Raw genomic sequence first — 15,310 nt, forward strand, 5'->3', positions numbered from 1 at the left:
TGTTTATGAAGAGCGGAAGATATCTACTCAGTGATATCATGACATTGGATAACATTTTGAGGTCCTATCATGGCAAAGTCATGTGAGGAATTTCCTCCAGTAGCAAGCATCGTCAGCATGATTCCCTTGATGATTTTGGCCAGTGTATTGGGGATCTCCTCTTAAGGCTGTTTATATAATGATCTTTACATAGTACTGTATTATTTATACATTTGTACTTTTATTAAACCAGGCTGTTTTTTTTTTTTTTTATGTGATTCTATCCATTAATGTTTTTTATACAATCTGATTCTTCTTGAATATATAGCTGTTCTCTCTTGTAATATTTTGGACTAGTTTCATACAGTAATGAAAAAATATATATTATTTATATTTTTACACCATATTAGCTTGAATTGTAATAAAATGCAACTCTGTATCTTTCTTTGATTCCCAGATGAAATTTGCCACGACAGTACCACTGTTTTGGGAGATCTCTTGCTCACTATATTTGCATGTATACTTAAGGAGTGGATGATGAATCTCTTCAGGGATACAAAGGTATTTGGTAAGCAGGCAGTCTGAGCTGGGTCAGTCTGTGTTAAATTTGCCAATTAACTCCCCACAAACCAGCAGGGGTGGTTTCCAGTCCCTGTGTGGACTTCCCATTCAGCGAGCTATTTTCTTTCTTTAAAAAACTAGATAGAATGCAGATACTTTTAGTGGTGTGTGAATAGTATCGTGTGTCTGCAATCAACCACTTCAAAAGTGGAGTCTGGTTCATAGGATATTGGTTTTATGATATTTTTTTAACACATGAAATTCAAGCCATTAGTACAGGTGTATGTCATAGTGTGTTTCAAAAATTACAAGTGCATCAGAGGGAATGTGGTCAAAGTGTGGACAGCTATGTGTAATTCGCGTGCTGATTTGATGTGTATGCAGAAAAACCATGCTGTGCTACCAGGTAAAAACAGGCTGGGTCACAAAGTTTTGTTTGCTAGATGTATTTCTTTTTTTCACAGAACACTGTTTGCAGTAAAGTGACTGGCATTGCAGTCTGTTGGTACAATGGCATGTTTTCATGAATTCAGTACACATTATTTCCTTCAACTCAGAAACACTATAGGCATGTACCCCCTCAAAACTTTTTTCTTTTTTTATATATATACATATGTTTCAAGGTTTATCAAAAAAAAGGTGGTAATCTTCATGCCGTGAGGAGTAGAATAATTTAACAATCTTGTTCAAATACTCTAGACTCATTCTCATGGCAGGAAGCTTGGTAAAAGTTTCAACTAATTATTTTTCTTTCCATTTTTTATTATTATTATTAAAAAATGCTCAAAACTCTGAGTTTTACAAGGCATACAAAATTGTAAAAAGGGAAAACGAAAGAAACGCATTGAGGTACCCTAACGCCTGAGGTAGATCATAATATCTTAAATGCGTACTGTTCATCTAATGGGCCAACAATCTTTATTCTTTACTGTTCTCGTTATTAAAGATTGTTGATATCGTTTTTTAAAAAAATAAAGCACTTCCCTTCAATTTCACATGGCAGTGTGACAAAATGTTTAAAATTACTATGTGTAAACGTTAAAACGTTTGGAAGCTCTAGCTAAACTGACAGCTTCTGGAGAGAGAGAAATGGTTTAAGGCAACACATTATAGTGTTGACACTAAAGCACGGTTCATTCAGTCACCGTGCCCAAGCTACAAACTGCTCGGGATCTGTTCAGAAAATGCTGGAGATTGAAAAGGCTGAATATTCTACATTCACGGTCACCAGGCCTTTATAGAAATCTCCCTGCAATTCAAAGCCACTTAGTGTAAATCAGCATTGGTTGGATTAAAAACTGCCCCAATGTTACTAATAGTTAGTTAGCGTCTTACTGATCTTTCTCTCTCCTCAATAGCCATTTCAGACACTGTTCAAACTTCTTCCCCCAGACAGTGTTTTAGGTTAGGGTAGGTACCATTTTTTTGTTTTTGTAACCCAATGTGGAAGCGGAAGTCAAAACAATAGGATGCTGCTTGCTGCTGCTCAGCTGGAGAAAAAAACAAACAAATGACAGTATTCAAAAGCCAGTTCAGGACCATGAAGCAAAGAGAGAAATGAAAGACAGTGATCTAGGAAAGGGACGTTACCCTTCTGTTGGCACACACACAGGCTAAGAAACAAAGAGTCATCCTAACATTCTGCTACAGTTCCTACAGTAGAGTCTTGCTCCTTATTTTTGTGTAAAAACCGTGAACTCCAAATTCTAAGAAAAAGATATGTTCAAACTGCCAAATGAACTCTCAATTGATACTATCTTTCTCATCTCTAGAAAGCCTATTTAGTCTAGGAAAAAAATAACCTTTGTTATTCTTTTATATATTATTTCTAAAATATATATTAACACTGCTAGGGCTAAACGACACTTAGAAATGTTGCAATCTGAACATCAAACCCCTTTTTTACTGTAAAATGTACAAATTTGTTAATACGGCTTCTGTTTGTTTAAGTTAGGCCTATGTTAGTCCAACTAGAGGGATACCGTTAAATAGAATGACAGAATTCTTGCTTTTGTTTTGTTTAAACTGGTAAAACTGCAGATGCCCTCTCAGCAAGAATTCTTTCTTCTTTTTTTTTTATTGTTAAACAAAATCCTCTGCCCCTCTGCACTGGCAGTACATGCACAGCTCCAGCCTGTTGGCTGATACAACATTTCCCCAGTCATGTTCTTTGGTTTTATTCCCCAGTCTGCTGGTCTTGACTGTCTGTCTCCACTGTTGGAAGGGCTACATTCATTGGCTGTTGCTCGCAGGTGCCGCCCTGGTGGTTCACTTGGAATGGTGCGGCGTGGGAGTTCCCTGCTGGTGTTTTTGTTCCTGCTGTTTGACCTGCTGTACAATCTCCCTGATCTTCCGCTGTGCAGTCTGCAGACACAAAACACAGGATGAAGATTACCTGTTTGAACTGTTCTGAGAAAAACTGGTTCACAGATGTTAGATTCCACTTAATATACCAGAAGTATGACTCTCTGTATCGGCCATGAACAAGGCTGCAGCTAGGCCTTTTTGAGATAACATGACCTGAATAATTCAAAAATGATTAAGCAGCAGGAAGCTGCATGTGAACTATAAATAGCAAGCAAATAAGCAAAATCCATGAAAAGAGGGACCAGTGATCACATTGCTAGTGCTAACAAGGGGTAAGGTCTTGCTTAGCATTCCTTTAACAATGCATGGATCTGGTCTGGCAAGTAAAATAAAGTCATTTTCATACTTGATCTCAACTTATGACAGAAATGCTATCCTCCTAGTGGTGAACAATTCACCCAGAGCTGTGGAATGAAGCCTACCTGACTGGCAAAGAAATGCCCAATGATCTTTACAAAGACTTCATCTTTTTCATCTGGAGTCTGGTCCCGCGGCACAATCACCTCAGCGCTGGTGAGGTTCTGCAGCTCATTCACCTGCAGGAGAGCAACCGGTTAGACAGAAAATATGGGTCTGCTTAAAAACAGAACTCCGAGCCATTTACAGGGATTGTAGCATTTACTATTTAAATAGTAAGCATTATAATTGTGTAGGCCACACTGGACTTGATTTTCCACTGTGTGCAAATCACCCATGTAATACAATTACGAAGGAGCGGGAAATTTGTACGGAGCCAGCGATGGGACATGAGAGAAAAAATATATATCTTGTGCGTACTTCTTAATATCTAGTAGACCATGAGATAATATCTTGTGTGCACGAGACAGTAAGTCAGGTGCACGTGATAGCTATTTTATCTCGTGGCCACAATTTAATAGATAATATTTTTTTTTTGTTCTCATGTCCTCCCGGACTGCCTCCCTTAGCAGTTCCACAAAGAGCACGGACTACAGCCTGGCTGTAGATTTGGCCGATCCTGCTCTCGCGTGTGTTCAGACACAGCAGGTGTCCCCCTGTTTCCCTGGGTGCTCCAGTCACTGAACGTACCGTTTTGCCTCCCTTGCCGATCACTCTCCCCGCTGCAGACGAGGGCACCTTGATGTGGGCCTCCAGCTTCACCTCCTCTTTTGGACTGAAGAAATTCTCCTCCTTCAGCTTCCCAAATATTCGACCTTGAGCCTGTGTGGGTTGGGGGAGGACAGACGTACATTACTTTACATTACTTGCTGCTTTAAGGACTCTTGTTACTGTAAGTTTTATTCTTTTGCCTTTCCAATTTTTCCTGACAAACAATTGTATAGACATAAAGCACAACAGTCAACACTGTTAATACAAATTACAAGGTCACCCGAATAAACAAACCCACAGACTTTCCATGGTAGAAGTGGAAGACTACATACATTATGAAGTATTATCAACTTCTAAAGGTCCATTGGATGCACAAAATAATACAGCGATCCCCTTTTCTAATGTTAAAGCCAGGAGCCATAGTTACAAGACAGTGCTATTTGTATTCTGTCTTATAACTAGAATGAAAGTGCTAGTGGAATGGCATTACGAGGAAAATGGAAGCCACAAACATGCCGCATTATAACTTGTTCAGCTTGTATAAAGAGCACCAGGCAGTGACCACCAAAGCCAAAACTATTTTGTTATTTATTAGAAACAGTGTTAGAACAGGGTTTAACCTTGATTTTAAAAAGTAAAGCAAATTCATTGTATTGCATCAATGGGTACTTCTTACTATTGTTATACAATCCATCTAACACTTGTTATAACTGACTGTATTCATTTGGTGGTTACAACGTGTTAAGAGTGTACTGTAGCATTCAGGTGTATACAAGATATGAATCCCATAAGTAATTGGAAACAAGCCTGTATTGGACACGTTACCACCCCCCACCCCACCCCACCTTGAACTGTGCCTCCGGGGGCCCTGTGATGATGACTGTTCTCTCGCTGGCTTCGGGCCCTTCTGCTGGGGCAATCTGAAAAACACAACACCCAAATCTCTACTTCGTTTACATGTAAACACATGTTGTATTAACACATTTGAACTGCGCTCTTGGAGGACTGAATTCAGCAACTTTATAAGAAGTGACAGAAAGCTGTTTGAACAGCTGCTAAAAATAGACTATTACCTTGATGGAGGCCCCAGCGAACCTGGCCAGCTGTTTGATGTGCTGCCCTTTCTTCCCAATGAGGGCTCCGACTGCCTGGGTTGGAATAAACAGGTAGACCACTTCCTGTTCTGGAGCCTGCTAAGAGACGCAAGCAATGACAGCTTCATATTCACCCACACAGACACACACACACTAAAGGACATTAAGCTAATATATGAATTCAGCTGACCTTGGCTAGAGTGCTATGTTATTCTAAGATTGTTGTTTGTGGCACAGAGTTGGCTTGGGGCCTGTCCTGCTATAAGCCATTTAAAACAGTTTCAAATTAAAGTCTACTAAAATGGAGACCAAGTATTCAGTTGCTACAATATAACTGAAAATGAATACTGATTAAATGAAAAAGCAAGCATCAGTGGCATTGCAATGGCAGGCTAAGGATGTGTTGATGTGAAGTTGCAGGTGTGGCTAGTTTGAGCAGTGAGGTTACCGTTACCTCCTCAGTGACTAACACCTTCAAACATTTGCCAACATTTGAGTTCTTTTAAAGGTGAAGTATCCAGTTTAGCCCCACCCATGCGCTATATGAGGTATTCCATTGTGTCTGTGCGCATGATGGCTGCATCAATCAGGCATTAGAAATCATTCCCAGAAGTGCTCTTCTATCCCCGGCAGGGACGGGAGGCGTGCTGTAGAGAGCAGAGCAGGCAATGCTGAGAGACACAAGCAGCGAGCAGCACAGGTGAGCAGAGACAGCATGGGGTGCACTTACTGAGTGCTGGTGGGTAACAGCGTTGGCTGGAGGGATCCCGTACAGACCACTCAGATATGATGAGTGACTCTACAGCAGCAGAGAAACCACAGTCAGGACATTTGTTATCAGAACGGACATGCTGTTCTGCTCAACATGCACAACAACAACAACCCCGCCTACAGCTCTGATTGGTTCGCCTGACCACCAAGTATCCTCAAGATGATGTCATTGCGTTGCACATGTGCATGGGTAAAGAATAAATAGTTTCCAACTTCAATTTTGAAAGAGGGTCTCTTCTTTTTTAAAATGTATTTCTTTCCTTTGTTTTTCCAATTTGTCAAACAGATTTTTTTTTGGTTTTTTTGGATAAATCATGCTAAGATTTGAAGCTACTTACTCCTACACAGACATGCTGCTGTGATCCAAAAGACACAAACCTTCAACAATGGACATATAAGCTGTTTCCATGCAACTGCACGCTTATTACATCAGTAGTTATCATTTAGGAGCAGAATTCCAGTTTGTACCATGTTACTGTATGGGTATGTATATCCGATAAGCTAAAGCTAGCAAAAATATACCAGCTTACATTTAGCTGATTCTATTAAATTGTATAAAAAAAAAACCTTCTTACTGGACATTCTTCTGGATATTTCAAACTCTGTCTTCAGGCAACAGAATTATTTTACATTTTGAAGTATTTTTTTGTAGAGAAATACATACCTCGGACATTGGCTTCTGACACTTTTACTGCTAGACCTTACAAGAGCAGCCAGAAATCATCTTCCGAGGCATGTAGCATAAAATAAAAACTAAACAGCAAAGTAGAATGTGGCCTCAAAGCATATAGTTTCAATAGCTTCTGACCTTTATTCACCACTCTGATGTCTGAAGAGATGAGGGTAATGGTAACACACACGCACACACGCACAGCAGGGGGTGCCAGACACTCACTAGGAAGGGGCTGTAGCCAGTAGCGGTGGCCGTGGCTGCTCCGCGGGGTCCAGACGCAGGCGGAAGTACCGACAGTCCTGTCGAGAAGATGCCAAGGGCGTTCATATTCAGCCCCGGGATCATGTTGGTTTGTTGCTGCACGAGAGTGAGAGTTGCAATCAGTAAAGTGCAGGCAGGTCATTAAAACAATGACAACAGAGGGGAACACTGCCCTGCTGAAGGCTCAAGAAACAGGGACTGACTGTAATACCCTATTCCTACCAACTAGTGTCACTGTTGCTCATGGTATTAAATGTTTGTACTGCAGTTCAGATAGTTGTTTTATTTATAGTCAGTGGTATAAGTCCAAGCTGCTGGCATTTCCTATAAAATATTGTCAGCATAGCAAACTAATTAACTGTTACACACCACTCTGAACTAGACTGCCTGAGACACAGTCTGATCATTCTTTCTGCAGTGATTTTTGTAAGTGTTATTTTACTGTAGTTAAAATTATGCTGTTTTGAAAGAATTGTTTTATTCCACAGAGTGAAGCGTTTCCCTTTCAATGAAGATGGATGTATAAATGGGATGTAGTAAATGCTTCATAACTCAGACACTACTCCACTTACATTAATAGCAGCAATGTCATTTTCATAGCCTTCTCTGAGTTTCTTCATTATTTCTACTTCAGCCTTACAGCAGGCCTCGATACTGCCTTTCACAGTAATGGTCCTCTCAGGATTATAAATGGTTAAGTCTTGTAAACTGAGAGAGAGAGAGAGAGAGAGAGAGAGAGAGAGAGAGAGAGAGAGTTAGTTTTAAATACTGGAACCTTGGATGACCCCACCTCTTCATAACATATTTAGAGTAAGAGATATCTTCTATTGCTAATTCATTGCTAAATTGCATCTACATATTTACATATTTGTCCATTATTTTAAAAGTTTATCTGTGTGTTGTCATGCAAGTTGCAAAGTATATAGAGCCCTGCAATTGAACTTATATAGGTTTTAAATAGACATTTGAAGAATATTTTGAGTTTTATTTATGTATTTATTTTTTTTATCGTAAGTGTGTTTGGAAATTTGAGTTCCCAAATAATCCACTTATGCAGGAAATGCTGGTGTGATTTATAGATTATATATAGAATAGTGATAGAAAGTGACTATTTATTTAAGGCCTGCTAGAACTAATAAAAGCCTGTGGATAGATGCTTTGTGTTTAGCGAGAATACTCACGAAGAGATAGTTATCTTGGTCCCAGTATCTTGTTCAATTTTCTTGAGGTTTCTGCCCTCCTTACCAATCAGCCTCCCGACTAAACTGTTGTGAGCGAGGATTTTAAGTGGAATCTCGTCAGCTCTAAATAGGAGTGAAAATACACAAAACTCAATTAATAACCCAGCTGCTACAATCAGAACAGGCCCTGGGGGACACAGGCTCAATCCTTGACAGGATAGCACACCGAAATCCCTGTGCATGACAAGGCTAAAAAAAATCTTCGTTAAAGAGTTTTACTCACCATCACTCCAGCGCAATGATAACATACAGACTCAGTCGAGAAATAGGAAATTTGTAGCAACTGCGTTATCAAATTCAGATCACTTACACATATGCACTTAACAAATTGCAAAGTAAAAAAGATTATTTCTTAAGTATTTTATACATTATAAAGGTTCTAGTATGTGTAAGTATTTTCTTTAAAACAATCCTCAGATGAGCATCTGCAGTTGCTCAGTGCATCTCTGCTTTAAACCTGTCTCCATGAAACCTGTTTTAATTAAATGAGATTTCCAAAATGCTTCTATTTTGTTTAACATATTGAACACTCTTTTTATGAAGAGACCTCTTGTCAATGACACTGAAAAGGTTATTGGGGTTTAGGATGCAGATGGCATGCAGGCAGCTAAAAACACCCAATTTGCATTTTAACCTTGGAAGGGCGAGGGATGCAAGGTTTCTGTTGCGATCCCATGCCAGGGAGATACCCACCGTCAAAGCCCTGTATTGTGCTTTGCTGTCTAACTGTCTACTTCCCCGAAGAATTATTTGTTTAATAAAGAATCAACACACCACAGAAACTACAATGAACTAAATGTACTGTCAACCTGATGCAAATATACAAACATACAATGTGCAAAACACATCGCGAGGCTTGTCAAGTGCTGTGACTGTGCCTGGTTTTAAAGCAATTATTATAGTCAAAGGCACATTTTCTGCTAACAGGAATAAAGCAGTTTTAATCCAACCACTTAGAATGACTGCAAATATCTTAAAAAGGTAAGGGGGCAGAAAATGACACTGAAAATGCAATCTGAAGCTACTTTAATCACTGTACGTTTGAAATCAGCCTGTTAGATGTGAATTGCATGCTCTTGGAAAGGAGTTTTTTGTGGTGCTGTATTTAAAACTGATGAATGAAGCACATCCTGTTGCTTCAGTCCCTGTGAGATACTCACGCCTTCGTCTCGTCGGCCTCCTTCTGCATGATCTCTAGTATCATGCAGCAGGCAGAGGAGCAGCCCTCAGCACTGGAGTGGATGGAGATGGGTTTCTCTGCCGCTCCTGCGTTCTCCTTCCGATGGATATCCACCCTGGAGCACAGACCAAGCACAGCAGTCAAACTAACAACGCTGGGAGAACTAGAACAGCAAGCCCTAAAGCCATCCCTGGTTTTCTACTAAGAGATAACAACTGAAGTCAAGATCTGTTTTATTTAAAATGATTCTTCCAGAGATAGATGTGGCTGGCCTGCCATTTTGTTTATTGAAGGGCAGAGTCACAAAGCACTAGTATTGACCACTTCTTGGTCAACAGCACAAACTTTGATTTTCTAGCGCTGTAAAATAATCCAATAAAATCCATCTGTGGCTCACCCAACGTGTCCCAGTCCTTTTACCCTGAGGTTTCTGCCCTTCCTTACCATTCGGTCTCCCAGTTAGACCATTATTTAAACGTTAACCATAGTTAAAAGCACAGCAAACTGTAATAAAGCACAGGTTAGCAATGTAAAGCACAGATTATTACAACAAATGGAAAACCATGGTAATCTACTGCATGCATATTATAGCCCAAGGAAAGGCACAGGAAAGCTTCTAAATTATAGTGCAAATTTACTGTGGTAAAACTTTCTAAGAGGTCTGCTGGGCCTCTTTCACTTACTTGGACTGGGTCTGCTTGGTGACATTCTTGATGGTAAGTCCCTCTTTGCCAATGATGGCTCCCACGAACTGTGTGGGGACGAGCATGCGCAGCGGGAAGTCGTGCTGCTTGTACCGTGAGGAGGCGGGGCTCCTGGAGAAGCTCGGCTGGGGGGCGCCCTGGTCACGTGACTGCCGTCCACCTCGGCGAGAGCGCGGGGCCGGGAACGGTGGCACAGCATCTACATCCAGGATGTAGGACACTCGGAAGGAGTACTCTTCAAACTGATGCCCCGTCAGCTTTTCGATCGCCCTGCAGACAGGAAAGCAGGTTAGAGACAAAGTTTCATCCCACCGTGGGCACGCAAGCCTTTTAGAGGAATTTTTTTTTTTTCATAATATATTGATGGTTCATCAACAAAATGTCATGAAACCTGTTAACTGTGAAATAAGTTTTAGGCTTTTCCAATGAATAGGATAACCTTGAATGTACTGTTTGTTCAGCTGCACTAGGCAGAGGTGAACAATGCTGTTACCATCATGTTTCCAGTCTTACCAGCACAGTTCTCCAATAAGGACCTACAGTGGAAGGCTCATGTATAACTGTCTCATTTTATCTTATTTTTCTGATTTGCTATTAAACAGAAGCCCATAAGATCCTTATTGGAGAATTGTGCCGATATACACTGAACAAAAATACAAACGCAACATGCAACAATTTCAAAGATTTTACTGAGTTACAGTTCATATAAGGAAATCAGTCAATTGAAATAAATTCATTAGGCCCTAATCTATGGATTTCTCATGACTGGAAATACAGATATGCATCTGTTGGATACAGATACCTTAAAAAAAAGGTAGGGGCGTGGATCAGAAAACCAGTCAGTATCTGGTGTGACCACCATTTGCCTCATGCAGCGCGAAACATCTCCTTCACATAGAGTTGATCAAGCTGTTGATTGTGGCCTGTGGAATGTTGTCCCACTCTTCTTCAATGGCTGTGTTGCTAGATATTAGCGGGAACTGGAACACGCTGTCGTACACGTCAATCTAGAGCATCCCAAACATGCTTAATGGGTGACAAGTCTGGTGAGTATGCAGGCCATGGAAGAACTGGGACATTTTCAGCTTCCAGGAATTATGTACAGATCCTTGCAACATGGGGCCATGCATTATCATGCTGAAACATGAGGTGATGGTGGCAGATGAATGGCACGACAATGGGCCTCAGGATCTCGTCACAGTATCTCTGTGCATTCAAATTGCCATCGATAAAATGCAATTGTGTTCGTTGTCCGTAGCTTATGCATGCCCATACAATAACCCCACCGCCACCATGGGGCACTCTGTTCACAATGTTGACATCAGCAAACCGCTCGCCCACACAACGCCATACACGCTGTCTGCCATCTGCCCAGTACAGTTAAAACTGGGATTCATCCGTGAAGAGCACACTTCTCCAGCGTGCCAGTGGCCATCGAAGGTGAGCATTTGCCCACTAAAGTAGGTTACGACGCCAAACTGCAGTCAGGTCAAGACCCTGGTGAGGACGACAAGCATGCAGATGAGCTTCCCTGAGATGGTTTCTGACAGTTTGTGCAGAAATTATTCAGTTGTGCAAACCCACAGTTTTATCAGCTGTCCGAGTGGCTGGTCTCAGACAATCTCGCAGGTGAAGAAGCCGGATCTGGAGGTCCTGGGCTGGCGTGGTTACACGTGGTCTGTGGTTGTGAGGCCGGTTGGACGTACTGCCAAATTCTCTAAAACAACGTTGGAGGCGGCTTATGGTAGAGAAATTAACATTTAATTTTCTCTCAACAGTTCTGGTGGACATTCCTGCAGTCAGCATGCCAATTGCACGCTTCCTCAAAACTTGAGACATCTGTGGCATTGTGTTGTGTGATAAAACTGCACATTTTAGAGTGGCCTTTTATTGTCCCCAGCAAATAAGGTGCACCTGTGTAATGATCATGCTGTTTAATCAGCTTCTTGATATGCCACACCTGTCAGGTGGATGGATTATCTTGGTAAAGGAGAAATGCTCACTAACAGGGATGCAAACAAATTTGTGCACAAAATTTGAGAGAAATAAGCTTTTTGTGCATATGGAAAATTTCTGGGATCTTTTATTTCAGCTCATGAAACATGGGACCAACACAATACATGTTGCGTTTATATTTTTGTTTAGTGTATATGATTATCATGAAATGTATGTGCTCTCAGCATCCGGCCCCCTTTTATGCAGTTGATCAGCCACCAATACTAAATTAAAAGCTGTAACAGTAAGTGGACTTTAAACTTGTTGGACAATTAGCAGGTTTCATGATGCTTCTCAACACAACACGTTTGAAAATATTTTTAAATTAGGATTGCTTTGCCTTGTGTTTGGGTGCTGAAGCCAGTGGACAATTGACTTTTTATTCACCCGGTATATTTATACAAAGCCTGGCAAAGTTGTATCAAGCATGTACTCGATTTGCATTTTAATATCTGACTGCAATAGATTTTGAGTTTAAAATAAAATGAGGAACACTCTTCTAACACACTTACATTTTTGCTTGCTCCTTGGTTGCATATGTGACATTCACTACCGCTGTTTCAATGTCTGTGTTTACTGTAAGAAAACAAAAAGACAAGTACCCAGGTACAATTAATAACATTAATATCATTGCTAACTTACTACCGATTATTTGGGGTCAGTGGAACATATAAAAAACATAGTAATTTATTTAATTAAAACCCTTTGTCTTTATACTGTAACCCTAACTTCCAATCAGAATCATTTTTACCATGCGCCTATGCACAAATATAAGAGCATGCCCTTACATGTGAACCAAAACAAGAACAAACAAATCTTGTAAAAAAAACATGCTTTTTAGCACGTATGAGCATTGGGTTTATATTCATGATAATGTTGTGGAGCACACTGGTGAACTGCAACTTAAAATCCCATAATGCTCTCCTGCTGCAGAGTGTGACATCACCATTATGTTAATGAAAGCATTTGCTCTGCCCAGATATTCTGCCAATCAGACTACGAACCCTAGTGCGATAGCACTTGTGTGTAACCTACAGAACTATTACCATTTCAAAGTTGTGATGAAGAGTCTAGCTTTGTTACCAAGCAGAAAGGCCCACTCATAGCCTTTTAAGAGCCTCTTCAATTTACATTAAGTGTATTCATCACCTACTGTGCTGTACTATACAAACTGCCAGGTCTAGATATTCCCAGATTGCCACAGTACCTAGACCTGCTTTATAGGACAGACAGATATTTTCCTGTTGCAGTTCAGTTTATAATGATGAACAGTGTGTTTAGTAGGCAACCAGGACTGGGTGTATGGGTTGGAAAAGGGTATATTAAATAGCTTCCTTTTGCTGTCTAATTTAGTATGTTTATAAAGTGCACCGTTTCTTAATCTCATTATAAAACTGAACATATTTTAGCTTGTGAAGCACAATGTGTGTAAACATGCTTGAAACTATCACCATGCAATGAGTAATTAGGGATTGAATCACTCGGGAAGGCTGGGGGTTTTCCGGCTTGCTACAGACAACAAATTCCTTGAAAAAACACATTTCCACTGTTTCACTATAAAACAACTGCACTTAACTTAAAGCTGCAGTATCCTACTTGAATGCTGTAACCGTAGGAGTCTATTTACTACATTCTCCCATAGTTCAGCCTTCTGTATGCTACTTTATCAAAAGTGTCCCTCTTTGTTTCCCTAAGGTAGTTTGTAAGAATACCAGCTTCTGCTCCCCTTGAGATATGGTTTCCATATATAAATAGACACACTCCTGCCCCTTTTTGCTGCTGGTTTAAAATACACCTTTAGGTTTTGTAATAGCTCAATAAGTAAACCATAAAATGTACCTTACAACACTTCACAGAAAACACAAAGCTGAAACTTGCCAACAGGTGTGTGAAAACAACATTACACTACAGCTATATAAAGCAGCTAGGTTTCCAGTATTACAGTTTAATTGGTTTTTGTTGGTGTTTCTCTTTTGTATTTACAGTTAAACCTGCCCAATCCAGTGTAGTTTGGGACTGGAAAAATGAAAGATTACAGAGTTACTGTAAAAAATCTAATACTGTACCACTGTACATAAAAAAGGTTACATGACAAATCTATTTGAACACTAAAAAATAAAAATAAATAATAATAATATTACTGTACATACACTATAATAAACATAACAATGCATCAGAAAACGTTAAACACAACAATGTCTCAACACAGTCTTTACCCCTTATTGGCACAAGCCTGTTTAAACCATTTACCATACAAAGACTCACTTGTTCGTACCAGCAGTAAACTTTCAGCTTTTTTGATAAGCACAATTTTCTAACAAGAGATAACTCATTGTGTGGAAGTTTAGACATTTTATTTGCTATTCAACAGCTGTAAAATGGTGTTGTATACTAGTTTTGAACTTAGACAAATTACAGGAGCTGGTGCTGGAGTGCACAGTCAGACTGGTTTTAGACAAACAAGACTTACAAATTCCGGATTGTAGAGGGGATCGCACCATTCATGTCAATAGGGATTTGGTTGGGGCCAAATTATACAGAATGCTGGTATGTAGAGGGGTTTTACCATATCTGTTATACAAAAAAATGATGTTTTTCAAAAGAATTATTGCTAGAGGTCTGAGTGGATCAGTGTCTAGATTCTGTGCCATTCACCTGAATTCAAATCTGATCATGTGTGAAATTAGCTTGTGTTGTTTTTAAACACAATCCCAATTCAGCCCCCAGGTCACATGTATTTGTCTTGAAGGTTTTTCCAATAATTATAAAAATCTATGAATAATTTTCTAATACAAAAATGAAAAAATAAAGAATTTCCTAGGCTTTGGAGCCAGGTAAGAAATGAATTATTTTGTTTTTGTTTTAGTTTGAATATGATTTGAGGAAATTATTCTTATTTGTTCTTATAGGAAAAACAAAAATAAGAATCCTTTCCCTAAACAGAACAGCATTATTTGGCAACGGTGTGCTCTGAGAACGAGGAGGGGAAATGAAATAAGATAATGGCACATCTGTTTATCTCTAACAAGAGCAGACAGCATAAAGAAACTAATCTGCTGTGAGTTGAGCATTTAATCTGACTAATGTGCTTGGAAATTCCCTCTGCCTCTGCGTTGTGTGATGAACATGTACGAAGTGTACCAGTAAGATAGGGCAGCTGAAATGAACACATAATGAGGTTCAATCAAGTTCTGTTTTATCATGCCCTAAACAAAACATCATTACTTTTTCATACACTGGTCTTCAATTGATAAAGGACCCGCAAAAAAGCCTTGATTACACTATGTAACACAATTTTTGTTCCTGGGTAGTAAGTGTTATTTTCTAATTGCTTATGCCTCAAAAGTATAGAAAATGGCTATTAGTCCCCACAAACTTTGCTTTTGTGACCAGGACAGTGATATTTCAAAATATCA

General features: G+C 39.7%; 1 protein-coding gene across 8 annotated transcripts in view; it reads right to left on the reverse strand.

Moving 5' to 3' along the window:
* Window positions 1-223: 223 nt before the first annotated feature.
* Window positions 224-15,310, reverse strand: part of LOC121322083 (insulin-like growth factor 2 mRNA-binding protein 2) — a 73,329-nt gene continuing 58,242 nt past the window's right edge. For 2 of the 8 annotated variants that reach the window (XM_041261588.1, XM_041261590.1), the window contains exons 5-16: window positions 12,407-12,470; window positions 9,879-10,169; window positions 9,176-9,310; window positions 7,956-8,078; window positions 7,347-7,482; window positions 6,736-6,870; window positions 5,800-5,868; window positions 5,049-5,165; window positions 4,821-4,895; window positions 3,955-4,086; window positions 3,330-3,443; window positions 224-2,904 (exon numbers count right to left, since the gene is read on the reverse strand). In XM_041261588.1, coding sequence (XP_041117522.1) covers window positions 2,809-2,904; window positions 3,330-3,443; window positions 3,955-4,086; window positions 4,821-4,895; window positions 5,049-5,165; window positions 5,800-5,868; window positions 6,736-6,870; window positions 7,347-7,482; window positions 7,956-8,078; window positions 9,176-9,310; window positions 9,879-10,169; window positions 12,407-12,470 — 1,487 coding nt within the window. In that variant the 3' untranslated portion in view covers window positions 224-2,808. Of the gene's footprint in view, window positions 2,905-3,329; window positions 3,444-3,954; window positions 4,087-4,820; window positions 4,896-5,048; window positions 5,169-5,799; window positions 5,869-6,735; window positions 6,871-7,346; window positions 7,483-7,955; window positions 8,079-9,175; window positions 9,311-9,878; window positions 10,170-12,406; window positions 12,471-15,310 lie in introns of all 8 variants that reach the window. The other 6 variants (XM_041261587.1, XM_041261589.1, XM_041261592.1 and 3 more) reach the window with 3 other exon arrangements.

This window comes from Polyodon spathula, chromosome 10 (assembly GCF_017654505.1).
Source record: "Polyodon spathula isolate WHYD16114869_AA chromosome 10, ASM1765450v1, whole genome shotgun sequence".
In the NCBI taxonomy this organism is placed as follows: domain Eukaryota; kingdom Metazoa; phylum Chordata; class Actinopteri; order Acipenseriformes; family Polyodontidae; genus Polyodon; species Polyodon spathula.